This window comes from Polyodon spathula, chromosome 29 (genome assembly GCF_017654505.1).
Source record: "Polyodon spathula isolate WHYD16114869_AA chromosome 29, ASM1765450v1, whole genome shotgun sequence".
NCBI lineage: Eukaryota > Metazoa > Chordata > Actinopteri > Acipenseriformes > Polyodontidae > Polyodon > Polyodon spathula.
The window spans coordinates 6,979,015-7,006,666 of NC_054562.1; the positions used below are offsets into that span (position 1 = coordinate 6,979,015).

Consider the following 27,652-nt stretch of genomic DNA (forward strand, 5'->3'; position numbering starts at 1 on the left):
TTCATTTGATTTTATTTATTTTTTTTTTTTTTTTTTTTTTTAAAATACATTTTTGAAAAAGCTGACGGTGACAGCACGCATGCCCAGTTTTGGAAATTATACAGACTCCTGATTTCAACGGGGAGGCGCTAGCCAGCCTGGAGCTGCTCTCACAAAACACGGAGGAGTCGGCTTTTTAAAACAAACAAACAACAATTATAACCGCACAGCGTTTGCTTTTCAAACAATACGCAAGAAGATTTAGAAACTTTACAAAAAAACAACCCATAACGATGAAGAAAACGGTTCGATAAGATCTGGATAAGCGTTGTAATATGTGGAATAGACAACGCCAACGCCTGGATCTGGGAAAGATAATTACTGGGAAGGAATCGGCGTTGTTAGCACTGAGCAGCGGCGTTTATTTTAAATTTTCACGAACATGGGTACAACAGTGTTAACGCAACGAGGTGCTGTGAAGTTATTTGCCTTTTGTGTTTTGCTCTCTAGCGCGATTGCAAGTGAAAGTAAGTAAGGTGTTTGAACGGGCATGCTTTGATTGACTAACAAGTCTTTTCCAATGACTGTGTTTAATAGCACTGTTTTATCATTTGCAGTTGTAGCCTGCACATTGTCAAACCAGCGTGTTTTTGTACTAATAGCTGCTTCGATTTCAATAGATATGCATAAGATAGCTTCGTTTGAATTAGTACAAAACATGCTGGCTGGCTGTATTTACAGCTGTAAATAATGGATAGTCACGATTACAGTCTTTTCGAACAATTGGACCGGACTGTTCTGCTCCCAGCCCATTGCGTTGAACCATATCCCTAGCGTAGTATGATACAGTTTATTATGCTTTCTATTTGAAAAGGTGTCACATTTGGACCACGAACAAGCAGAAGTATAGCGCAGCACATTTTTTTTTTTTTAATAAACCGCTTTCTCTGAGTCACGCTTTCCTATTATGTTCTAAAGAAATCCGGGCTTATTTGGAAAATGCTTATTTTAAAATACTGCGAAGAAGCAGGCGTAACTCACCCTATTTACCGTAGTTTAGAACTTGGCTAGAACTGACCTAACAAAATTCACGTGATGAGGGTACACATGTCTTAATGTTAATGTCAATGTTATTCTAATAATGAGGGATTGTAGTTAACTAATATTTATGCAAAATAGTATCGTGTGCTGTGTCAGTATTGCTGTTGATCGCAAGGTTTCAGCTGTGTCTCAAACCCCGTTTCTATGAACAGGCTGTTCCAATGCTTACCCTGCCTTTAATCTGCAAGCTCGGCTCGAATCAGTACAGATCTCCTGTTCAGAACGGGAAAAGACGTCAAAATTCTTTCAAAGCTGAGATACAGAATAAAATTAACATCTTGGGGCAATGTGAAATAATAATAATAATAATAATACTTGATGCTTAATACATTTTGTTAACGACCGATCTTCGTTTTACACATTTAATCTGTAAACGGTATACAATTTATATAATTTATCAACTTCAAATTAGCCCTACGCGTGATACTTCCTAGTTTTTTTTTCTTCAGAGTCGTGTTTGTTGATTCTCTTGGCACTTGTACTGCAAAAACGAGCATAGACGCAGAGGCCGTGGCCATCTGTAATACACACTTAATTAAAAACACATTTTGGCTAAAGTTAGTTTTAACTCATATCGACCTGGAACATTAAAAAATGCAGAATTAGCCACTTGTTTTCTTCTTCTTAAAATAAGCATTATTCTGATTGTTTTCAGTCGTAGGCCTGAAAAGCCCTACAATCGTTATCGCAGCTGTTGGAGAACCACAGGAAGGTAATTTATTTTTTAGGAAGTGTAAAGACTAGTAAGTGCTTGGTTGCGACGTTTCTGTACCTCAAACTGCCAACCTTTGGGGGTTTCATTTACAGCATTATCAAGTTATCGAAACTATGAGAATCCTGGGCACTTTGAGGAACCTGTATGTCATCCTTACATCTGTACGTGTACTATGTATAGCTGATGCATTCTGCAGGGATGGAAATAAGACCGTTCCAGGTTTTACTGCAAGCTTGATTAATGACTGTAATGCGCTCCTCGACTCCTAGAGATATTTCAGATTTTTAATACGTTCAGTTCTCTGTTGTACAAACATTTTTATATGGCGCTGCAGTGCACTCAGTGAACTTTACAGATTTTTAGTAAAAATTAGCCTTTGCACAATGACATGATGATAATATTGTTAACACAGCTGGAGAACAGAGTGCCCCTCTTCTGGAACAATGCTGGACAAAAACAGTGTTTTATTGTTTTAAAATCAGAATGGTCAGTCTTTTTTTTTCCAGAAGCTTATGTCCTAATCCCCTTTTGCTGTAAACTAGTGTTAACCTTGTCAGTAACAAACTCATCATTTTATTATGCCTTTAAAAGTATATGAGGGCTTTTTGTATTTGTTTTACAGTGTAAGACCAGTTCAGCTGCACAGGTAAAGAAAGAAATGGACTGAAGTTGTAAAACAAACCAGTCTGTCAACAAGTAGACTGCACACCAAAGTAATTGAACACCAAAGAGCAGAAACAAAAAAAAAACAAACATTGTGGGACTGCACCCTGTTGTCACTCGGTTCGCTTGTAAAGAACTAGCAGTAATACATCGCTGGAGGTTTCTGTGAGAGGAAGTGCCATTGTGGACTATTGTGGACTTTACTGCCTAGTGATAAACCGCTCAAAGCAAAAACTTCCTGTTATGTAGAGAAACAGTGAATCTGTAACCACTGCCACTAAAAAAAAACAAAAAAACTTAGTATTTGTCAAACTGCAGTATCAGCTGCACAGCATGTGGAATATGTATTCTGCTCATCGCATTTCCATGGTAGCGTGCTGAATAGAACACCAGTCAATGGCACGCATGGGTGAAAATCCCATTCACACAAATTAAGTTCAGTGTGCACATCTGTGGCCCCGTCTTCCGGGAGAATTCTATCTTTACAGCTGTGGCCAAAAGTTTAGCATCCCACCGCTTTGTAGTTTTCCATATAGGCCACCTAACGAAAAACTGACAAATTAAAAAAAAAAAAAAAAGTGACATTTTGAAATCTAACGTTAAATACCCTACTGCTGTTATGGCTTCCGGTAGACTTTTGTTATATCATTTTGTAGTTTATTTGGTTACATGATGTTAAGTAAAAGATCTAAATTATGTTCTTATAGTTTTTATTTGTGTGTCTCGATTGTAAAATTGTAGGTGATGCAAACTTGTGGCTGTAGCCTACATACTTTTAGTATTATGCATACTGTTGTCATATGTACTGAGCATCAAAAGAAACGTATCGCTCCTTTTTGAGCACCAAAAGAAATGTATCACTTCTGTTTGAGCATCAAAAGAAACATCACTTATGTTTGGATAAAACTCACTAGATGTGATCGGAAAATGACAAACTGTTTTAGAGCAGGTGCAGTGACTTTTTATTGTACTGATTAACTAATTGACATCACAAAGATACTGCAAAATGATCTGTCGATCTTGGGCAGGTGTTGTGACTCTTGCTCTCCCAGTTGGTGGCCTGTCATTGACAGTGTGTCTAGTTATACGGTCTCGCCAGATTTGAAATTGCTGGCTATGAGTACCCAAGATGGCGAGCCACAGTACACTACCATAGTCCAGCCATCAGCATGCTGATTGCACGAAAGCGCTGCTGTCTTCAGACGTGGCATATTGATTTGTGTTTTTTCTGTGATTTTTCTTTATCGTTTTTATTCAAGCTTGTAATTCAACAGCTGAAATCACTCCATATCCAGCGTCCAATCAGCTGTCTCACTAATTAGGTGATTAAGTGCTTCAGTCACAGTCATTCAAGCGTGTCGTGGTCAGGGATGAATGAACTAGTGATTAAAAAGAAACCAAAAACGTTTTGTCAGTGTCCATCATTTATATACCCTATTTTTTCGAAAATAAATGTGTGAGGAGTTTCTTTAGATGCTTGGTATACTATAGAAGCACAAGGTTCAAGTATGACCTTCGTTGTTTCACAGTTAACGAGTAATTGAGTTAACGGATCCAGCGCCGGTCGTGGTTTTCAAATCCGTGATATTGATTAGATTATTGAACTTTTCAACAAGCTGTGTGACACAGATGCAGCTCTGACCTAATGTGTTGGAAACAAAGCAATTGACCAATCCATTTTACTGTAGTAATCAGATTGTAATTCAGATCATTTTGCTGTGTTGTGCAGACAGTCAATGGGGTGTGGCTGCTAGATTTAACAGAGAACATCCTAATCAGCAGAATATATGATAGTGTCTTTTATGCCTGACTTATGGATATGTATGTATGTATGCAATATGCAGTAGTATAAGAAGTCTTTCTCAATGTCTTCAGTTCAACATTGAGTTGAAACACTTGTAACAGAAGTGTCTTTTTGTAACACTAGATAGATTACCGTTGTGTTTTTTTTTTTATGGTTTTGGATGAGTCTGTACATGGACAAAATGTAAAACACCTGCCATAACACTGTCAATAATGTGACCTGCTTGTCCATTCCTCAGTGATTACTGCCTCGCACTCAACTGGGGAAAGTTTGGATTGGAGATCTACAGCAGAATAGAGTCATCACTTTTGAGACATCCATGTAAAATCTGTGCAGTCGTGGATACAGAAGCATACGTTTTGTCTGTACACTGACTGTTGTTTTTCTTTTCATTAACAGGTTCGGCTTTTTACCAAACCTCGCAGCTCTCTTCGTATGAAGTAACTGTTCCAAAGTTAATAGGAAAATCAAAACGGGACCTTGACAATGCTGTCTCCAAAAAGGTACGATATTACATTACAACTCCTACATCACTGCACACCTGCATACAGGTGCAAGAGAACTCCACTCAAAACAGCAAAGAGCTCTAGTAGTGTAGGAAAGAGAACCACTCAAAATATGAGAGTGCTGGGGCTCCCGAGTGGCACACCCAGTAAAGGCACTCTGCCCGGAGTGCAGGATGCACCCTGTAGCTTTCAGATATCCGGTTTGATTCCAAGCTGTGCCACTGCTGACCGTGGACGGGAGTTCCCAGGGGGTGGCGCTTGATTGGCCAAGCGCTGCCCCGGCAGGGCACGGGTTAGGTCGGCTGGGGAGTCCTTTACACAATCCAGAACTGCACAGCCCTCCAACGTTCTCGATATTGCTGCTCGCCGGTCTTGCAGAGTGTAGGGGAAGAGGATGGCTGAATGCACTTGTTTCGGAGGACGCGGGTGCTCGTCTTCATCGCTCCTGAGTTAGTTGGGGGGGGTGAGCCAGGTTGTATAATAATTGGACATTCCAAAATGGGAGAAAATTGTAAAATGAATAAAAATAATTGTTAAATAAAAAATAAATAAATAAATAAATAAAAATCTGAGTGCTGTAGTAGGATAGGAAAGAGAACCCCATTCAAAACAGCAGCCCAGTACTATCTAACTTACCAATATTTTGCCCTTCTTGGACTACCTTACCTAACATTTAGCCAACAGTTTCAAACACCCTAATTTCCGCTAATCTTGGAATAGCTAATTCTGCCTTAATTCAGGCAAACGGAGAATAGTGCTAGGGTCCTTGAAACCCTCCATTAAACTGTTCCACTAGTTATGCTAAAATAGTCATCCTATAAAGTTAATACTGAACTACGTGCTCAAAAGAACAGGGATTAAGGGATAAGCATTAAAAATTTTGCATACAGCCTGTGCTTCAGTGCAAAGCATTTTGCCGAGGTTACAATCGTGTGCATTTCCAGTAGGATGCAAACAGCTTTTTTTAGGTTTTGCTACAAGCTGCAGGACAGATATACTTTGGACTGTTCTCTTATCAATGACATGTCCTCCTTCCTACGAGCGCATGTGAATTATCCTGGAGACATCCCATTGTGCAGTAAATCTAGTGTCCAGCATGGCCTGGCAGACTGACAAAATGCAGTGCTCATCACAGCCAAGTCTATAAAAAATGAAATGAAGTTTCAGGGCAACAAAGATGAGCTTTAAAATGTCTAGGCCTGTGCTAGATTGGAATATCCAACTGTTTTCTTTTTTATTTAAGTACACAATAAATGTGTTTATTTTGGTGTAAGGTAAAATGCTGACGTGATTCAAAGTCCCGTTTTAGTATAAAGTGACTTGTGTCTGTTTACTACAGCATGTTCCATGACAATGTCAAGTTTTGCATTGCATGAGACATCAGTGTCGTTCTACTGGCAAGAGCTTCTGTGTATTAGAATAGACCACCCCCTAAAAAATGGTGGGCTTGCCATTAGTCTAAACATGCCCTTTACAGTTCATAGGCTTGCCTTGGTGCTCTACCTGAACGAGTACATCTTGTATCTTGTTTACAGACCAGTTGGTTAACATTCTCCACGGGTGGTTGCCAGGCTTGCCCCTGTTAGTACTGGGCTTGCAGCAGTACTGTGCTGTTAGGTTCAACCTGAAACATTCGTTAATCCACATAGGGCAGAGTTAGTTTGTTTGCAGTTGTGTGTTTATTTAGAATAGTCTCACAATATTGTTTGTGCACAATGGCCTTTTCTGAAGCAAGTGCAAAGGAACAGTTTCAGAAAGGAACACTATTAGATGTCAAACTAGCAGGACGCTACTGGGAATAATAATAATGTAATTATTTTTATATAGCGCCTTTCATAGTGGACCACCATCACAAAGCGCTTTAGAGGTAGGCTGTGAACTGTGCATTATATGCAGGGTCACTTGCAATAGGACATTGATTTAACATCTCGTCCACAGGATGGAGCACAAGGAGGTTAAGTGACTTGCTCAGGATCACACAGTGAGTCAGTGGGAGAGGTGGGATATAAACCGGTGATCTGGTTACAAGCCCTGGACTTTAACCACTGGACCACACTGCCTCCTTGTTGGAACAGCCAACAGCTTTCTTGTTGCCTCCTAGTTTTATATCCTTGATTTACTCTCTCTGAGAACGTGCCCTTCCCTGTGCACCTGATTCAGAATTGGGTCCATAAACAGCTGACCGCATACCAGAGGACAGAGACTAGCAAATGAAATGTCTTTCGCTGCCAGAAATTGTGACGTCTTTTAGGTTGAGGTTCCAAAACCTCCCAGTGTGTCCTTAAAGGCTGCAAGTCTCTCAATAGAACGTGTTTAACCTTTCTTTGTCAATAGTGCTTTAAACTATCCTAGCCATTTCCTGTTTTATTCTCTAGCAACAGGAAGTGCCAACACACATTTTACTGACGTGAGTCAGTTTGTATGAGTCTAAATTACGTAACAAACATATATCTAATTTGTAGTTCAATTAAAATAAATTGCAGTCCTTGCTTGATTCTGTGTGCTTAGGTGTTGGTTTGTCAATTTTTCTTTTTATGATACTGAAACCAAATATGTCCTTTTGCACCCTTGGCGTGGGTCCATAAATGCATTTGCTTGTGTACCAGATCACTCTTAAAGCATTAAAATCTAATCTATTTGCAAATCGCACGGTGTGGGAAACAGTGGAGATTACTGATGGGAGTAACTGGCTGTGTGATGTTAAAAAGCTACATCGGCATTTCGGGTTATCCTTTTGTCACATTAAGAGACCCGTCCTGTTACACCAGCGGCACTGCCTGCTCTCCTCGCTATGTCAAGTGCTTGTTTTCACCACAGAATAGGGGGCATTTAAAAGTAGTTTGCAGTTTGCTGTGGGCTGCTTTTTAAAGAAGCCATCCGTCAAGCACAGCTGCTGCAGCAGTGTGGCGACTCTAGAAAACCAAGAAGTGATAATGGAAATAACTTTCACGCTGGCAAAGTAAAATGGGAACACATGATTACATTGCACTTTTACCTTTTGGTTTAGCTAGGGTGTGCGGCTTTTAATTGTTTTTTAATTTTTTTTTTTTTTTTTCCAGTATTTAGTGGTGTTTTGCATTGATTCAGAGTGGTTCTTGAGTCTCAATCTGCCATTTCCTGTGCATGCATTTGAGCTTGTCTGCAGAATCCTAAATGCTTGGACCGAACAGCCTTCCTTACTCTGTTCTAATCACGTGACAGTGTGACCTTTCAGCTCCGCCAGTCCCACTCAGCAGAGACAGTAGGTGGGGCTGGCAGAAGTGACAAGTCACATTGTCACACAATTGAATGGAATTAGGAAGTTTGTTTAATCCTGGTATTTAGGATTCTCCAGACAAGCTTAAATATTGCAAACATCTTAGAACAGTATTGTGTGTAAAGAGAAATCAAGTCCAAAATAGTTAAGTTCCAGACTGTGCTTGGACCCTTTACTATAAAGGTGGTTTAGATAATCTAACCTGTGTTCTATGTCTCTGGAAGACAACAAGGACTGAAGAGCAGCTGAACTCTGTCACCTTAACACAGACTGATCAAACCAGTGCGTGCACACACAGAGGTGCCTCATACTCGAGTAATAATCACACAGGACCTGAAAGGTTAACAGTCTTTGCAGACAATTGAATTGATCGGATGAAACCTGCTTATTCTTTTGGCTAACTATTAAAATCTGGCGAGACAGTATACAAAGTATCTTTCTGTCTGTGTCAAGCTTGCATTTTAAAGTCATGGAGGAGATGTTAGAAAAGTCATTCAAAGACTCCGATTGCAGCCCCCGTGAATCCTGATCTGGAGATGTGAAGGTCTTCACATTCCTGGGCTTCGTTCTGCCAGCATACCGTGACGGTGGCAGATGGTAACTTGGCATCCGCTCCCCGAACCCCCACACCCCTCTACGGGGATTAATGCCTTTTCCTGTTGGTGTGTGCCTGAACTCACTCCAGGTATTGGCACGAGAGGAAAGTGAGAAAGCCTGCTAATTTGGCAACGCTGAAGGTGTCATTTCATCAGGTTTTTTTTTTTATCTACCTCCCCGCTTGTCGGTCCGCACTTACTCCCTGTTTTGTCCAGTTTTAGTTTGATCCCCGTGCTCTGCCACCCTGCTTCATTCAAACACTGGAGCAGGTGACTTTCAAAATGAAATTCTTTTGGAGGAGTGCTCATACTGGGCTGCACTTCTCAATAGGGTTTCAAAGTTAAACTAAACGGTACGAAGCAGCCAGCGAACATGTTAATAAAGTTAGTAAAAATAAGGCGGAGATGGATTTTAAAAGCTTGTTCGCGAAACCTTTCACTCCACAAGCCTGTCAAATACTGCAGATCAGCTGCAATGCAGCCTCCCCGCGTCTCACAACTGTTACAATTCAAGACACTTGAGAGAAGGTGTTGGAACACGTCAGCCGGTTTTGACTTGAACTTCAGGTGGTCAAACTTGGTGGTGATGCTTTTGATTCTGCTTTGCAGGTGTCGTACGTCATACAAGCAGAAGGGAGGGATCACGTTGTCCACCTGGAAAAGAACGAGTAAGTACCAGTGATTTATTTGTATTACTCCATGCAAAATGCAACCAATGTTCAACACTGCGGTAGAAACATGAGAACGTGAGCATGACTCTGATATCCAGTTCTGAATCTAATCAAGCATTGCTTTATCAAGTTTTAGAAGTTTGTTCATATCATTTTGTGCCCATTTCAATTTATTTTTCATGATGTTGTTTTATTATTTATTGTTTTAGTGCCTTTGGATCTTGCATGAAAGGTTATTCTGATTATTATTAAAATGCTTCTGTGGCTTAACCCTGCATGGTGCAGGTTGAACAAACCACCTCCTTGGCACTGAAAGAGTTAAGATCTGCCCTTTAGATAAATAATGCCTGTGTTGCCAGCATATGCATAATTTAATAGACGCTGTGTTGTTTTTTCTTTGAGAAGCCAGTATATGCAGGGTTGACAGGAAGTTAATGTGTTGGGTGGGGAAATGGAGCAGCCTTTTTAGTCAGCATTTCTGTCTTGGCCACCCCAGATTGATTTTAGCATGAACCTTTCTTTTTTATATTTATGTGGTGATTAACATGGAGCCACTTTGCCTAACTCATGACTGGTGTACATATAAATTCATGCCTGTGACTCCTGTAGCTTTATTGTAGTGTGGACAGTTGCAGTTACTCGCATACTGTGTTTTCTGCAAATATTGAGGAGTTTTTACATGACTTCAGGAGCTTCTCTTCAGGTCTGGTTTCCTGCCACAAATGCATTTGCAATCATAGTTACATTGGCTGAAGTGTCATTATAGACTTGAGAGCCAGCACTCTCGTGTACAGCAATACAAAAGGAGATTTGATCTAAAGGAGCCCTGCGCTTGATTGTGCCTGGGCTTATTAATGCTTATTAAGATGCTTCTGCTGATTCAGCCTGTGTTACACGTATCTCTGAATTAAAAAAAATATATGAAATATAAAAAAAACAAACAATGCCATTTGAAGCTACTTAAGATGTTGGACTTGCTTTTGCCAAGTGCTTTGCTCTTAAGTTAATTAAGTTAATTGCTTTTGCCAAGTGCTTTGCTCTTGTTTTGCAGGCAGTTTCTCCCAAAGGACTTCACTGTGTTTACCTACTCCGACGAGGGGACCTTGATCTCCAAGCAGCCTGAGATGCAGGTAGGGTTTCAGGGTGTGCCCTGCTCATATCCACTCAATACACTCTTTCACTTTCCGCATGCTGATTCCGCTGCCTCTGCAGTGCTCTCTATTCTAAGAGTGGGGCGCACAGAAATAGGAAGGAAGTGAATCATTTGCATGCCTGTCTGCTGAGTGGGCTGTCATTGAAGTTTCAAAGGGTTTGCTGCCTCTTCCACTCGCCTGTGTGGAATCATTTTAGATAAACTGAAGAACGCTGCCATCTGGCGGTGTACGTTATCGGTTTATTGGCAACGTTGGACACAATCAGTAAATTTTTTTTTTGCAGTTAAGTTTGCTCTTATTACGATTGATCATTGGCTGGTTTGTGCAAAAGAAAAAAACAACAGCTGTGACACACGGAGAAGCCAGTGGCATGTTGATGGGATGTGCGTCAAGCAGTACAAACATGAGGAAGGGGGGCGCGGTCCGAGAAGTTTAAGGACCGCTGAGCAAGACCATTCATTGGTGAACTACAGCCCCTGATATGATTAGATACAGGGAAGGAAAAGCAGCTTTTCATCTATAGCGTTGTTTGAAGTATTTGCATATTAGAAATGAAGTATAAAAAAAACAAATAACCTATATAAAAAATAAAAAGGAACCAGCGATAGCATTGCTAGTGCTACTAACATGGACTTTAAATCCTTGGTTGGCTCTCTTTTAAAGGAAGGTCATGTTACAGATCAGAGGAGGCATTTTGTGTTGTACTCTGTGGGGGGGGGATTTAATTTAGGTCACAGTGGCATGCTGTTTATAAAACACACTTTTCAATATGCAGCCCCCAGAAAGATTTGGCACAACACTTTTATCGCTTCCCACCTTCGAACAGACCCAGACCTGTGTCCATAGTTACAAAGCATTTAACACTGCGTCGCCAAAAAATAAGAACAAAACCTTGTGTTGAAATGCATCTTATAAATAACTCTGAACTCTGCAGGCTAACTTAAGAACTCCAAAATGCACCTGCTTGCATTCTTTCTGTAACATTAGCAGTCTGTTGTTTTACAAAAAGAGGATATTGCCGTGGAGGAGAGAGTCTGCCAGACTGCCATATAGGGGAATGCAAACGAACTGGACAATCAACCAGAGCTGTGCTTTTTGATAATCGAGTGCACAGAATGCAGAAATGATAGAAGTAAACGGACCGTTGCATTTTAGCGTAATAGAAGATTGTGGGGCACCGGAGCTTTCTGTCCGTCACACTCTGCGTGATTTAATGAAATTGTAGAAATATTTCCAATAGGCGATTGTGAAGGCAATCATGAGCTTGCACTGGTTCTGTGTGCCGAGACAAGAGGGCACGGCTCCAACAGATGGCTATTGACTCAGACTGTACAAGGCTCATTGAGCTGACAATAGGGCTATTGAAGTATCTTCATTTAATATATTTAATGCGTTTTGAAAAGACTGCAGGGAAAGTCTGTATTCTAGGGAGAAGCAAGTACAGTCAAAATGCAGCAGAATGTGTGTTTTAAACATGCAACGTTTAATGAATGGAAGCCCGCTGATGCAGTGTCTCAGTATTCAGTGGTTGCAACAATGTAGTCGGCTCTCTGGTCAACTCTCTTTTTTTTTTTCTCCATTTTATTCAATGGCTCTAACTCCCTGGTGTTGTTGGACAGCTCTGTGTTCTAGCATTGCTGATGTGCTAATCTGAAGTGTACATGTCAGGGCAAACTGTATACACATGATCAGTTTAAAAAAAAAAAAAAAAAAAAATATATATATATATATATATATATATATATATATATATATATATATATATATATATTTGAGTCAAAGTTTTTTGCTACAGTAAAGCCACCTGCATTTGGTTATATACTAAGATAGCAGCCTTTTTTTATTCAAAAATGTATTTTAAAATCAGAGCGCTGTTCTGGTAAGTGATTTTAGTAAACCTCCACCCACCCTTAAGTCTCAAGCTGGCACTTCCCTTGTTATTTGTAAAAGTCCTAGATAAGTAGGGACAAGTTAATCCTGCTTGGGAAATGGTATAATAAAATAAATAAAGTTATTGAAGACAGGTTATTTTCAAGTGCTAATTTTAGTTCAAACATTTATCTTGGCATTGCAAGTGCAAGCTAGTCTCTCTGTGTCTCTCTCTCTCTCCCCCTCCTTTGACTGGAAACACTGCCTCTTTATGATAAAGACATTTAAAGACTTGGGCGTGTGTCTGACCCACTGTGTAATTTCACAATGCTGCATGTCAGCTACATTGTACAACATGCTGCCAAGCTCCTCTTACACATACACAGTAAACAGACTTTGCAAGAACTAGCCAAATTAAAAAATTAAAAAAATTAAAAAAAAAAAAACTAATGTGGGAAGAATATCCGGAATTCACTGAAAGGAAAGCAAACGGAGAGCAGAAAGCCTCAACGAGTCTGGTGTTCCTTTTCCCCCTACAAAAAATATTTCTGGCATTGTGTTGCAGGGTTTTAGAAAAACTCCTACAGTGTACAGCACAGCACCTCCTCAATCTCTTGAGTGCCTCAATCACATGCATGCTTTAGATTCTGTAATTGGGATTACACACGACCTGTGATTAAACATTCTATGTATATAACCTTTCCATTTTTATCGCATAGAAGAGAATGAAGTTTTTGATCTGTTGTCGTATTCATTTTTTAAATTTGGAATTGGCAATTTTATTTTTTCTCGTTTGCTTCCCAATTTGGAAAGCCCAATTATTTTTTTCAACCCGGCTCACCGCTGCCACCCCCGCGCTGACTCGGGGGAGACTAAGAGACACGCTGTCCTCTGAAACGTGCGCCTGTGATTAAGAAGCAATGCTATAAAAAAATGTTTCAGATTCAATGTGCCATTGATTGTTGGCACTGAGAAAAAAAATAAAAATAAATTGAAATGTTGAAACGCTTGTCATTGAATTATATACCTTTCTTGTATTACTATATCAGTTTTTTTTTTTTTTTAATAGTTCTGGATCGTTGATAGATGAAATGGTAGTCATATCAGTCCAGAGATGATGGACAAAGAGAAGTTGCGGTGATCCCCTTTATTGGACTAACTAAACAGTGGTTAATCGCAGGCTTTCAAGACCTCGCAGTGAAAGTAGAAAAGAGCAATTCATCATATCATTTGACAGGGATAAGAACCTTGTATAAAGGTATGTCTCGTACTGATGCTGTGCAGAGTGAGGGATCCTGAAGCATGGGGGCTTGCATTTCATCATCCCTCCAGTCAGAAACCACAGAGAAATGGCCACAACCCAAGGCCCTTTGCCCTGTTAGTCACCATACCTCCTGATCGCCTTCTTAGGACCTTGTCATTGCTTAAAGACTTATGACACAGTGGCCCTTCAGTTCAACATGCTGTCTGGGATATACAGAACCCCTGACTCAACGAATTACCAGGCCAACCTTAAAATAAACTATATGTACCGGTATATGTGTATAATGAAGAAGGAAAGTAATTAATAAATTAAAAACTCACTTTTATTAATTGACTGTTTCGTCTTCTGCCTTCTTTAGATAGCAAGGTGAGTTTTCAGTTTATCAATTACTTTTTTTTGGGTCCTGATTCTCTTTGGATATAGAGCCTTTGGCTGTTTCTTAATTCTCACCTCCCTCTCTACTCTGTGTGTGTGTTGTCAGCTTGTGTATTTTTATACTATATTTTTAATAACCAAAATATAAACATTATTGCCAATGTTAATGGGATGTTTATATCTGATCACAGAGATGGCAATAGACTCCCATTGCATAGCAGTGGGATTCACTCCTGGTTTCATTGTGAGTTTAAGATGCTGCTTTTCCACTCTGGCTAATGAAGCTTGTAGTAAACCCTGAAGTGGGTGGCACTGCTATTCAGTAGGAATCTAGACTTATATCCATTCCTGCGACCTTATCAGGGTCTACTGTATAATGAAAAATATATATTTGGGTAGAGTGGGGTAAAATGCGTGTATTTTTGTTTCGTTCTTCCCAATTTTTCAGCTAATAGCTGTATCCCTTATAAAGTGCGTGTGGTTTTCTTACCTCTTTTTGAATGGCTAGGGCCGTTTTGCAGGCTTCGTACTGCAGCAGGAACGAGATGCAATCGCTCCATGGGAAACGGTCTATGAAACGAAATGGTTCCCAGCTGCTGTCTTTTGTTTCTTTCAGCACCATTGTCATTACCAGGGTTATGTGGAGGATATTCCCAACTCCATGGTGGCCCTGAGCACCTGCTCTGGACTCAGGTAAGAGCTGCACTGAGGTCAGAGGGGAGAGGAAGCGGACCAGAGGTTTAAAGGAAGGTGTTATGGTTATCTGGGAAGCTTTGTGTACAGATCCCGAACGGTGACGCACACCTGGGATTCCTTGTTCGTTTGCACTAGAACACATGAGAAACTCTACAGAAATGTGCAAACGCATCAGCCAATAATACCCTCTACTTTCGAGAGCACGCCTGGTCAATCCCTGTGTGGCAAACTTTTAAGATTACTTAAGACGGTTCCCTAGCTAAAACTCTGAAAAATTAGCAAGGGGTTTCCCATTTTAGAAATAAATAAGTGTTCATTTTTACCGTATTTTGTAATTTTCTACATGTGTTTTTTTTTTTTCATGAATACATACGTTTTGCTATTCACCCCCACCCCCCACCAATATAAAATAAAAAATATATAGTTATTTGTTTTAATTACACGGCACCGTTGATGTCAAGGCCCAAGCTATGTCAGAACCACCTACCTGAAACTTGGCACGTGCGTTTGGTACAAATTACCAGGCTTTCCAAAGTCAAATGGCTGAGAGATTGTTTCACACAAGATGATTTAAATCCCTATAAGGTCAGATTTATAAGGTACTCATATAATTAGACAAGCGTTTGAGACTCGGTCAGTGCAGTGAATTAAATAGCGTATTGAATTGTCGCTGGCACTGGGCCCAGATATCACAACGTTACCTGGAAACACATGATAGCCTGTCTCACTTCCTGCTAATAACTGTACTGGGTGTGAAGTATTTCCTTATCCAAACAGCAGGAGGAAGACCATACAGCCTGTGCTTTTCCATGCTAAACTCCCAGAGCATCTTCTTGCGCATTCATTAATAGTGTTTCAAATTCTCAATAATGCTCCATCGTTTCAAAGTCTGGCTCTTCCTCTTGACCTCTCCACTTGCCTTGCGTTAAGATGGCCTGGACAAATAACAGTTTTTAAAGCTGGTTTCAAGGGCTCTCTTGAGTTTAGGACTTGATCGGATACCCCCCCGTCCCTTTAGTCCACTTGGTATGACCTTGTTCAGCTGTAATCAGTGCAGTAAATTGGACTAACTGGATGCCTAGGTGTTTTGCTTTTTGTATTTTGCGTGTGTGATTCAGCAATTCCATTTTCTGTATGTTTCCTTGCGCAGGGGGATGCTGCAAACCGCCAATGCCAGCTATGGAATAGAGCCCTTGGAGTCTTCCTCTGCCTTTCAGCACCTTATCTATCGCCTTGAAAACATCAAGTCCCAACCTTCAGCTTGTGGAGTGGCGGACACACACCCAGAGACAGAAGACGCGCAGCACACAGCCCGCTTTGATCTGCCAAGCATGACCCAGCTACTGAGAGTAAGAGTCTTCTAGGAATATGAAGGTTACACTGACCAAATATACAGCGCCTGGATAGAGGGTAGGCTTGCCCTTCACTCCCAGTAGAATAACCCTGACTAAGATCTGATGAGTTGATTATAGCGAATATTACATTTGTCATAATTACTGTTGTACAAACTAAAGCTAAAGTTGCTTGAGAAAGTAATTAAGTAATTTTATTATTTTATTTTTTTCCTTAAGAGAAAAAGAGATGTGTTGCCTCAGACACGGTACGTGGAGCTATTTCTGGTTGTGGATAATGAGCGGGTAAGTGTCTCCAAGTCTTCTCTTTTTTATTTTATTTATTTATTCAGGCGTTTGGTATGAGAAGGTGATCCATATTTTATAATGTTTGGCGAACAAAACAGGCACTGAATTTTATAACAAACAGTTTACCCCAAAACACTCCACCCACTAAATAGAGCGCGCTGACTTGTGAATGACCTTGTATGAGAGAAAACAACATTGGTAGAGTTTTTGGGAACGAGATAAAGGCTGTTCGTCCCATCAAGGCTTATCTCTTCCTAGCAAACTATTTGTGTGTACTATAAGGTGGTCTGATTTATATACCACTACTAGACGTGTGGGAGTTTCAGCTTCACACTGATTTGACACTTCACACTGATCACATTTGACAGACATCACATTACTCTTTGAAATGTTACCTATGGGTATAGCCAATGTGCAGGATGCAGTGGATCAGTGAAAAAACCAATCTTCTCAAACCCAGTGAGATGCTGGCTCAGCTAATAGTGTTGCGATCCGGCATCGAGACGCTGTTCTGCTTGCTCACTGCAGTGTTTCTTTTTTTCTGTCTTCCCTTTTCTTTTCTCCAGTTTGATTTTTCGAACAGGAACCAGACTGCCGTGCGCGAGGAAATGGTTCAGCTTGCCAACTACATGGACAGTGTGAGTCCAGCACTGCAGAGCTGCCAGAGTCCAGCATGCTCCGAATATGACAGAGCCAAGACTGTACAAAAATAATGCTAACACTTGCATAAACGGAATACATTCACAGAGCACAGGCATGGAAAAGACTCTGATTGCTTAGCAGTTTGATCCATTCCTGGTTGTGAGTTTTTAATAAGCTACATTATACTACAGCTATGGCCAGAAGTTTTGTAGCGCCCTATAGAATTAACTAATTTTGCTTCATGAAGTCGAATGAAACCTGCTGAATAATGTTACGGTAACATGTTGAATTACACACGGCTTTGTAGTTTCCATGTACTTAAGGAAGAAAATGACACAAATTGAAAAATGTGACATTTCAGAATCTAACATGAAATACTGTACTACTAATTTGGCTTCTGGTAGACTTTTTTGCGGTATCATTTTATAGTTTGATTTACAGTAAAATGTCTAAATGATGTTCATATTTAATTGTCTCAGTCGTAACATTCTAGGTGATGCAAAACTTTTGGCTATAGCTCTATATACCGTGGCTAATAAGCGTGTAGTAAAACATGGAATGGGTGAAACTGCTATGGAATAGGAGTTCTGTCCCTGGAGTGCTGTATTTATTTCACTCATGAGCAAGCAACCCAGGATTGGCAGTGCATCAGTTATTCAACCATCCTTGTGCAGTAGCTACAGTACTCCATAGCATCCTCCTATGTATTTCTTAAAACAAACCCTCTTTCAAATGTGTTATGCAAGGAACGCCTCATAAAATGCTGTCTTTGCTGTTGAAAGCCAGTCTGCATTTGGAAGCAGTTTTCCTTCCCTTTTTTTTTTTTTTTTTTTTTTTAACACTATTTCTAAATGGTAGATCTCAGGGCTTGGCCAGACTGCAAGTGGGGGTTTAGTAGACTCTCAAATCCATGTGTCTCCTGTCCTGTTTTTAGATGTACATTGCCTTAAACATACGCATTGTACTGGTGGGGCTGGAGATCTGGAATCAGCAGAATAAAATCAACATCGATGGGAGTGCGGGGGAGGTGCTGGGGCGCTTCGTTCAGTGGAGGGAGAAGGAGCTTGCGGGGCGCAGGAGACACGACAGCGCCCAGTTAATCCTGTGAGTTACAATCCTGTGTGGCTCAGATCCATAAGAACGCAGAGGGTCCAAAGTGTATCGCAGAATCCCGCGGAAGGGTTGCCAGAGGTTTGGTACAGTCTGAGTGTGGAGCACTAAGCTGTCCGCGGTTTATTCTCTCTCCCCTCCGCTTCTAGAAAGAAGAGTTTCGGAGGCACGGCGGGAATGGCGTTTGTCGGGACTGTGTGTTCAAGGAGTCACGGCGGAGGGATTAATGCGGTAAGGCATCCCTCGGATTTCTTGCGTAGTGTTTTTTAATTTTTCTGGCGAGTTAAGAAGTGTGCTAACTACTTCCGTGCGCTTCTTTCCCATGCAGTTTCCACACAACAACGTCCCGATGTTTGCGTCTATCGTTGCCCACGAGCTGGGGCACAACCTGGGAATGAACCATGATGACGGGAGAGACTGTCACTGTGGCGTGTCTGCCTGTGTCATGAACTCCGGAGCCACGTGAGTACAAACAAACACAGGTCTGAGCGAAGCTCAGTGGGGCGTTTCACTCTGAGCTTCTGAATGCTCTTTTGTGTGTCCCAGTGGCTCGAGGAACTTCAGTACCTGCAGCTCTGACGACTTTGAGAAGCTGATTGTGAACAACGGGGGGAGCTGCCTGCTGAACCTGCCCCACCCCGATGAGGCCTACAGCCCCCCCTTCTGCGGGAACAAGCTGGTGGACATGGGGGAGGAGTGTGACTGTGGGTCACCCAAGGTAGGCATGGCAACCAGCACAACCTGTCACAACCATTTGGTCCAGTCGGAGATAACAGGAAGGTAGGCATGGCAACCAGCACAGCCTGTCCCAACCTTTTGGTCCAATCGGAGATAACAGGCCCAGTTGCCTCTCTGTTTTTCAACCTAAACCCAGCTTGTTTCTTGCTAGTCTTACAATAACGTTGCTGTTTTTTTCTTCTTATTGGCCCTATATCTGTGGTGGGAATATCGTTGAATGTTTAATTTGCTTCAGCCTCCAGGGTGAACCTTGTAAAAGAGATGCGCATCTCAAAGTGCATATTCTGGGGAGCTTTTCACTGCAACATTTTACAAAGGGGCCAACTAGTGGCAGCAATTGCAACTAGAATGGAAGTTTCTGGGGAAGCTTCTTCATCTGCCTTGTAAAACACGAGGATTGACGCTGTTTGCCTATTCAACTGGTCACTTTAAAAGTGTAGTACAAGTGAATTCAAAGGCCATAATCAAGTTTTTTTTTTTTTTAAAGAAATTATAAGCTGTCAAAAGTCACTTGTCCATTTGACCTTGAACCAGAGGTCAAAGTCCAAGACATTATTAGAAAGCTCTTAGTTGCTTTCCTATAGGTGTCCAATAGTACATATAAGCCTTTCTGCAGTATTTATGGAGATAGAAGCTGTTAAAACAGTCTAAGGGGCCACCTAGTGGCAGCATTTGCAATTACAGTAGTTTTTTTTTTTAACGTGGAAGTTGATCTGTAGGGAGCTGGGCTGAGGAAATACAGCACTGTCAGCTTATGAACCATGCACTGTAGCCCTCCACCAAAAGATTTGCCTTGATGATTTCTGTTTTCTTCTCCTGTAGGAATGTGAAAAGGATTCTTGCTGTGAAGCAAAGACATGCAAGCTGAAGCGAGGGGCTGAGTGTGCTTATGGAGTCTGCTGTAAAAATTGTCGGGTAAGAGAACTAGTATGCAAGCCAAAAGCCAGGCTGCCCTGTCCCTGTCACTGGGACAAGAAAGAAGAATCGGAGCACATGCGCTACTTGCACCGGCATGCCCAATTGAAAACCACTCCAGTAACAGTTCTGACCAGTGCTGGTTGTTACTGGCATTTCTAACAGAGTGTAGATTTTGTTGGTTTTAACGCAACTGCTGGGGATTTCCGTGCTGCGCTGAATTGTTGGTCAACAATATATCTGTGTGTTTCGTTTGGCTTGGAGCCCCTTCAGGTTGGGATCGTGTCTGGTGGGACCGGCATGGGCTTGGCTCTTGTCTGTACTTGCAGGGAATGCCAGCGGGGCTGTAGGGTATGAAGCAGCGATGGAGGCTTCATGAGCACAGAGCTCTACTCATGACCCAGTATGATGTTGGTAGAAAACCAGTGCCTGGCTTATTTATTGACATTCAGAGAATCATAAGCCTACTTATAAGTGATCAGGTATCTGTTAAGGGTGGGTGTTATCTTAAATTGTTCATGTTTTGTCTCCTCACCATTATGAAGGTGTATACGCATTAACAAGTTCACAAGCTTTCATAGAAACATGCAAACATTAGTAGAAGAATATGTATAAAAACCACTATGTAATCACAGTTTACTCACTATTGCAAAACCCAGTAGCCCAAACTGATCTGTAGTCTGAACCATGAAACATGAACAGTGTTATCACAATGAAATCCATGCTGATTACAGCAGTGGAAACTGCAGTATCAATTTGATGGGAAGAGTGTGAAACATTGAAGTAGAACTATCAAAAAGACTAGGGAAGACATTTAATATGGTACATAGTGAGAGTTTAATGCATGTGATACATAAACGAAAGGTAAAGACACAGTTATGCATTTCCACAGATGCATTTATTTTGCTGCTTGAATCACATGTTGGAAGGTGCAGGTGTACGCCCTCTGTAGTGGCAGTGAGTGGAGCTCTGCCAGTTTCTCATGTCGTTTCCCTGCCTGTCCCAGTTCATGCCCGGGGGGACTGTGTGTCGAGGAAGCAGCAACGAGTGTGATCTCCCGGAGTATTGCAGCGGGACGTCCCAGCTTTGCCAGCCTGACGTCTTCGTGCAGGATGGGCACCCCTGCAAAAACAGCAAAGCCTACTGTTACAATGGGGTGTGCCAGCACTACGACGGGCAGTGCCAGGCTATCTTCGGACCAAGTAAGCAAATGGAAATACTTCATTGGTGGTTTTTACCATGTCTTTAAGATGACAGGCAGTTAGTTCTGAACTCCTGCAACACAACATTTAAAAAGAAATGTAAAGTTTGAATAATTGCACTCGATGATTACAAATATCATAAAAGGGAATTGCAAAAAATGATGTAATTCTGAAGAACATTGAGCTCCAGGGTTCATCAAGTGTACAAGGTCTACAAAGTGTACAATACGTCTCCAAGTAAATTCAAGCAGTGCATTGCTGCTAATGGGAGCCTTTGTGATGTTTGTGTATCAGAATTGCACCGTAGGATAACAGGATAATCCAAAATGATTAACAGAGACATTGCACTCATTATTAACAAGTGACAGATTTTAAAGCACAATCTGTTGCTGTTGGTTTATAAGTTGTGTTTTTTTTTTTTTTTTTTTTATGTTATGTTATTTAACCCCACAGAAGCCAAGGCTGCTCCTCAAGTCTGCTTCAAAGATGTCAATCTGAAGGGAGACAGATTTGGAAACTGTGGTTTCCAGGGTAATGGCTATAAGAGGTGTGAAAGCAGGTGAGTCTGACTAAGTCCACAATCCAAACAGTTGTACATTGGGGAGCGATACAGGCTGTGATATTTGTAGCTGCATCACCACCTAGTGGCCAAATGTTAAAACTGCACCTTTTTAAAAAATTGTCCAATCCTGAATTCTGTGAAGCTGTGCATGAACTAGCGTGATATCTCAGAGACAAGACCTGATATCCGCTGTTATGATTTGGTATACTACTAAAGCAGTTTTGACTTCCCTAGGTCTGCACACAGGTCTGCATTGTTGAGAGAGTTTAAACCGGGGCAGGTTTTACACTTGGTGGCCTTCGGCTCTTACTTCCATACGTTATTGTTTTGCTCCTTGTCTGTTTCCAGAAACGCGATGTGTGGCAAGCTGCAGTGTGAGAATGTGGAAACCCTCCCAGTGTTTGGCATCCAGCCTTCTATCATCCAGACCCCCATTGGCAACACCAAGTGCTGGGGAGTGGATTTCCTGCTGGGCTCCGATGTGCCGGACCCTGGCATGGTGAACGAAGGAACCAGGTGTGAAGAAGGCAAGGTACAGTGCAGTCCCCAGACAGCCCCGGAGCAGAACACAGTTCTTATTGCCTTGGAGAGAGAGCGTGCTGTGTGTAGAGAAGGGGATGCTCCTGATACAAGCTGCTGTGTTTCAATAAAAGGGGCTGCATTGCCTTTCTGTTCATTTCACTTGCCAATCTGATGTCCTGGCCATATACGAATCCTTTACTGTTGCATTCATTTATTTTAAAAATTCAGTGTATAATTGTACAGGGAAATACTTGTACAGTATTTAATAATGGAAATCAAATTCTGAAACACTTTTTTTTTTTTTCCCCCCCCCGAAGGTTTGCTTGAATTACCAATGCGTGGACGCGTCCATTCTTAAATACGACTGCGACATGGAGAAGAAGTGCCATGCGCACGGGGTAAAGAACTTGGTTCACGAGAACTAATACACTAACATTGAAGCTGGTTGTTAAACACTGCTTTTGTTACATTGTATTAAATGCATTGCAGGAGTAATGTACAAATTCCTGACTAAGTCAATTTAATCCCTGTTATAAACAGTACTAGTTCTGTTCAACTGGGATTTTATCTTGCAAAAAATAAATCCAAAAGGTATGCTGAATATCAAGTAATGGGCCACACAAATGACCAAGGCAGTCGGTCAAGATGGTCGGCTATACGTGTGTAAACGGTGTGTTTGGAATAACCCATGTCCTAAATCCCCCTTGTTGTTCCCTGTTAGGTCTGTAACAGCAATAAGAATTGCCATTGTGAGGCAGGCTGGGCTCCCCCATTTTGTGAAAGCAAGGGGTATGGCGGTAGTGTTGACAGTGGGCCCGCTTACAATGGTAAGTAACAACACAGTGAAGAACTTCAAATCATTCTGAACTGTACTATACTCAGAATGTATACCAAGTACTCTCTCAATATTGTGCGTTACAGCCAGAACACAACTTTTATGTTACTGAGTGCATCTCTTCTCTATGTAGAATTCCACATATAAAAAATAAAGAAGGTTAAACTCAATTTGTTTAACAGTTTTAAACGGTTAACCTTTTGTTTATAGAGTGAGACACATTTTCAGTGAAAAGTTAGACTTCAGTTAGTTTTTATTTCAAGTTTTGCATGGATTTTAGAATATAGCATTACAGTGGTGCACAATGCATCATGCGACTAACAGGATATTTAGGATTTCCATTCGGGATTCTTATTTTCATTTACCATTTTAAATATTTAAACTTTTACTTAAGAATATTTAATGCAGTGCGCTGCTTTTATGCGGAGCAAAAAGGCTGGGACAAAATGATTGATTGATTTATTTCCCTGCAGTTCAGTGAACACAAGCAGCAGAATGAGCACAGGTTAGAAAGCAGTGCATTTACGTGACGGCTAGATGTAGGTTTGTTTTTTTTAAATAATGCTGGCTCAAAAAAAAGTCAACACAAATGTGTCTTCATAATGTGCAAGTTATTTAGTTAGTATTTGTTTCATGTTAGAAAGCGGTTTTAGTTAATGCTGGCTTTGAAGGTGATGCTTGGTATAGCATCAGAGAGATGTAATATAAACATTTATAAAGAAAAGAAAACTGACAAAGGGGGAAAATGCAGACTTCATAAATATCGTATTTGTTGTGCTGCTTAGTAATATTAGTAGCGCCACAGCTTGGGAACCACTGTTCTAGTTTGATGTAAAACCTTTGGCCATAGCTGTATATAGAATCCTTCCTTGGTGTGGCGTGCTCTGTGAATCCGTATATAAAGCTCACGTATATAAAGTAGGTACAGCTGGTGTTTTTTTTCTGGACTGTCTGCATGAAGGCTGGCACTTCTCTCTCCCCTCCAGACAAGGAGCACTCGCTGCGGGACGGGCTGCTCGTCTTCTTCCTCCTCATCCTTCCTCTCTCGCTGCTCGGCTTGTTCGCCTTCTTCAGGAGGAATGAGCTGAAGAGGCAATTCTGCAGGAAGAAGAGATCCCAGACCTACGAGTGAGTGGAGCGCTGTGTGTGTGTGTGTGTGTGTGTGTGTGTTAGAAACATGATCATGTTCATTTCAATAATGTCACATTGAAGTCATGTCGAGGGGTGAAGTAACACAGTGGTGCTTTTCTACACAACACACAAGTTTGGGAATGAACTACGCAGTGACTGATTTATCCACAAGTGCTGGAACTTGGTTTGGAAATTCTTTAGTCCAGTTTTTATTGATACTATCAAATCAGGGGCTATAATGCATGGATGGAAATTGGACGCCCATTGCATAGCAGTTCCACCGCTCCAGGTTTTAATAAAGCTTCATTAGCCGCAGTGTATAGGTAACAAGCTCACTTAAACTCATAGTAAAAGCAGGAATGGAAAAAAAAAATGCTATGCAATGGGAGTCTGATGTCCAGCCCTGTACTTGAGTTGCCTGTGTGTCTTTCCTTGCGTAGGTATGTCACATTTACACATTTACTTCTATCTTGTCACGTTGGGATTGCTCAGAGTATTCTTCAACAACAGAAGGTGGGGATTGTGGATAAAACCATATTTACCTGCTACCTTCTCTATCACAACCACGGACTGCTCTGACGTAGACCATGCCTGTCTATTGGATCGTGACGCAGACATTTGGTAATGATGTACGCATTTAGCAGTGAGATTGATTGGGTTTTCATGTATTTTTTTCGTAAGGTCTGACGGCAGGGCTCAGCCAGCAGCAGCAGGCAGAGGACAGACCCCACGAAGTGCCTCCAACAATATAGTTAAAGGAGGGGTAAGTGGTAGTGGGAACACGCATAGCTTCCTTTTAACCTGTCAGTCAATTATTAACTCCATGCCTTAGTATTGTTCTGAGAATCACACAACCTCACTCCTAACCTTATTTTAGCAGGGCAATTTGTATATACTACATTCAGTGTAGACTACATAGTATTGAATTCTCCAGCTAATGGCATGTCTACAGTGTGCACTGCAGGGTTTGTTCTGTAGTGCAGACAAACCCTTGTCCAGTTCTAATACAGTAGTTCAGAAAAGGTTTGTATGAAAAACAGTGACTAAGGATTGGAGACATGTGAACCTCAGCAGTGTATTCAAGTATTGCTAGCTCCCACGCCCTTCACAGAGCTGCTTACTCTTTATTTGTTCCTGTTTTATTTTTAATATTACCTGACTCTGTCTACGGGTCAGTTATCCATATTTCGATAAATCAGGCTTGCGTTTCATGATCACTAAGGCTCCATTTTCTCTTTCTTTTATTTTTTGTATAAAGCACCAGGTTCAGTTATTACCACCAGAAGAGGTAATGAGAATGAACTGTATTCAATGTGGGGGGATGTGGACTGGCTGGGAGTTGCTCTGTGTCGGCAGCGTACCGCTTCATTGCATCAGAACTGAAATCTACAAAGCTCTTCAGAAACTGTGAACACATTAGCTGAGTGGGCATTGATCCAGTATCGAAGCGATACAGTGCTCAAATGCACATTTTTCAGTTCCTATCTTCCTTAAAAAGGATGTTTTTAAAAAAATATATATATATAATATATATTTTAAGGGGTGGGGTTCTAATTTTGGGGAAATCAGTTTTATTTTGATGAAGCTAAAATGTGAATCTCACAAAAAAGAAAAAAAAAAAAAAAAAAGGCAATTGAGCCATTAGCCTCAAATTGACTGGGTTATAAGCATTTGATTTTTCCACGTTGCAGAATGCACGTCCCATTTCCTTTTTGTGGAATCCGCATAACGTTATTCTGAAGTAATAACGAGGCACCCACATGAAAACTTATTCCAATAAAAAATGTTTTTACAGCAACACAATTTGCAATAACTAACGTCAAGCCGCAGTTTCTCTCCACCAGTAAAACGTGCATGACTTCTGAAGCAGCCCCTGGCTTGTGTAGTAGATGTCTGATGCAGTTTCCTTGTCGAGCTTTGTGGTTTATGAAACGCTGGCTTATATACTGCAGCTAGAATTCCCTTGCATGCTCAATAGTCTGTCTAGTAACATTAGTGTACAACAATGAAAGTGTCTTTGGGATCAAGTGCAGTATCTATCGCCATACCAAACTGCTAAAGTAAAGCATATCTGCTTTGTAATACTGCTTTACTGCAAAGCACCATCCAATGGCAAAACTGTCTGCTGATTGTATTGTAATAATGGCTAGAGCTGGAGGATGACTTGGCTTGCTATTGTACTTGTCGACTTTAATTAGACTGAATTGTAAATGGAGGGGAATGATCCAAAAACGCCTTGTCTTGGAGTAAGTTAAAACATACGGTCTGCTCGGCCAGAGGCCTCCTCTGCTTACTGGAAGAGACTGTAGGCAGGGCTAGAAGCCTGGTTTCATTTTGACTGTCCTGGTGAGATAAAAGTTAACGAGTCACTTTAAAATGTGTACAATTTTACTGTAACTTCGAGCCAGAGGAAGCACTGTATTACACCAGTATGACAGTTCCTCATGTAGGGATATAGTTAATAATTTGACATTGAATAACTTTGATTTAGTATCACAGATTTCACACTTTATTGTTTTGACAGATTCTAAACAAACCAAAATGCTTGGTTTAATTGACTGATGGGCACAGTAACTCAAATTTGTTCTGTTAATAATATTGGGTGCAATGCTGTGATTTGGGCTCTACGGTGAAGGCAATGCATGTACAGTGCGTTTGTAAAGACCCAACTCCCTTTTATCATGTGTGCTGTTTTTTTTTTTTTTTTCCCCCCCACACAGGTTGTGCAAACAATTCGGACGGCAGCTGTGCCATCGTATGCAGTGAGGGATCCTCACACAACCCCGTTAAGGTCTGTGCGCCTCCATTCTCTGTGTATTGAGCACGCAGTGCCGCACACACATGTTGTCTTGCAGTAAGAGCTGCGCTGTGTAAAGCACAAGTTAATCACTTTTTAAAAAATACGTTTACTCATCATCCGCTTTTGAAATACCCTCCAGGGGCCCTGGAGATTCCACATGGAGCATGACATTGGGGGGGGTATTGGTCCACACAATCATTTGGGGGAAGAGACCCACTCAGTGTTGTGGTTTTTTCTTTTTTCCAGACCTCCTCCTCCTCCTGTCAAGCAGCCAGTGCCTCAGAGACCTGCCCCTCCACCACCGGTCTAGCCTGCAGGTTTGGTGCCACCAACTTGACTATGTGTTCATACCTGAAAGAGTGACCAAACGAAGTATCCAAACGAACTGCTGTTTTATAACTACCACCCACACTGCTGCAGCACTCTTCTCAGAAGATCTCGAGGAACGGGGAATGCAATACCTCCAGCCAAAGGATTTCTCTGTGTTGTGTGTTGTTTTTTTTTTTTTTTTTAAATCATGCTCGGAGTCCTAGGAATGTACAGGTAGCACATGGGCAAATTTAAATACGATAGAGATGCAAGTTTTTATTATTATTATTATTATTATGATGATGTTTTATTTAATGCTGTGTCAGGACACACGTAGTGTAAACCTGTTGATTTTACTTCTGAAACTTTTTGGAGAAATGCAGTTTGCTTTTCAACAGGATGGACTTTGCTTCAGTCCAGCTCTGAACTCAGAACCACTCTTTCTTTCCCAAGTTTGTTCTCCCCAATTTCCCTGCAGTACTGGAGGGATCTGCTGGGTCAGGGGTGTCTCACCTTGCAGTAGAGCTAATTTAGATCTTGCAATACATGGGATGATCAGGGTATTGCGACATGCCACTGAAGTGCAATAAGGCAGAA

At 41.2% G+C, this 27,652-nt stretch overlaps 1 protein-coding gene across 2 annotated transcripts; it reads left to right on the plus strand.

The window, feature by feature from the left end:
* Positions 1 to 99: 99 nt before the first annotated feature.
* LOC121302351 (disintegrin and metalloproteinase domain-containing protein 9-like) lies at positions 100 to 27,652 on the plus strand. 2 transcript variants are annotated; one of them, XM_041232267.1, is made up of 23 exons: positions 100 to 506; positions 4,662 to 4,765; positions 9,230 to 9,288; positions 10,343 to 10,421; positions 14,570 to 14,646; positions 15,800 to 15,998; positions 16,221 to 16,286; positions 16,856 to 16,927; positions 17,866 to 18,035; positions 18,191 to 18,272; positions 18,370 to 18,503; positions 18,588 to 18,759; positions 19,602 to 19,694; positions 20,701 to 20,896; positions 21,350 to 21,455; positions 21,807 to 21,990; positions 22,298 to 22,378; positions 22,702 to 22,807; positions 23,802 to 23,943; positions 24,628 to 24,709; positions 25,205 to 25,234; positions 26,667 to 26,737; positions 26,993 to 27,652. In XM_041232267.1, exons 1-23 carry the CDS (start codon positions 422 to 424, stop codon positions 27,054 to 27,056), a joined length of 2,454 nt encoding a protein of 817 aa, XP_041088201.1. In that variant the 5' UTR covers positions 100 to 421; the 3' UTR covers positions 27,057 to 27,652. The 2 variants fall into 2 exon arrangements, with proteins under 2 accessions (XP_041088201.1, XP_041088202.1); XM_041232268.1 differs by lacking the exon at positions 25,205 to 25,234.

Coding starts and splice junctions, on each gene's coding strand:
- LOC121302351 (XM_041232267.1), top strand. CDS start 422: ATGGGTACAACAGTGTTAACGCAACGAGGTGCTGTGAAGTTATTTGCC. Junction 14,647..15,799: donor AGCACCTGCTCTGGACTCAG/GTAAGAGCTGCA, acceptor TTCCTTGCGCAG/GGGGATGCTGCAAACCGCCA. Junction 22,379..22,701: donor AGAAGTGCCATGCGCACGGG/GTAAAGAACTTG, acceptor GTTCCCTGTTAG/GTCTGTAACAGCAATAAGAA.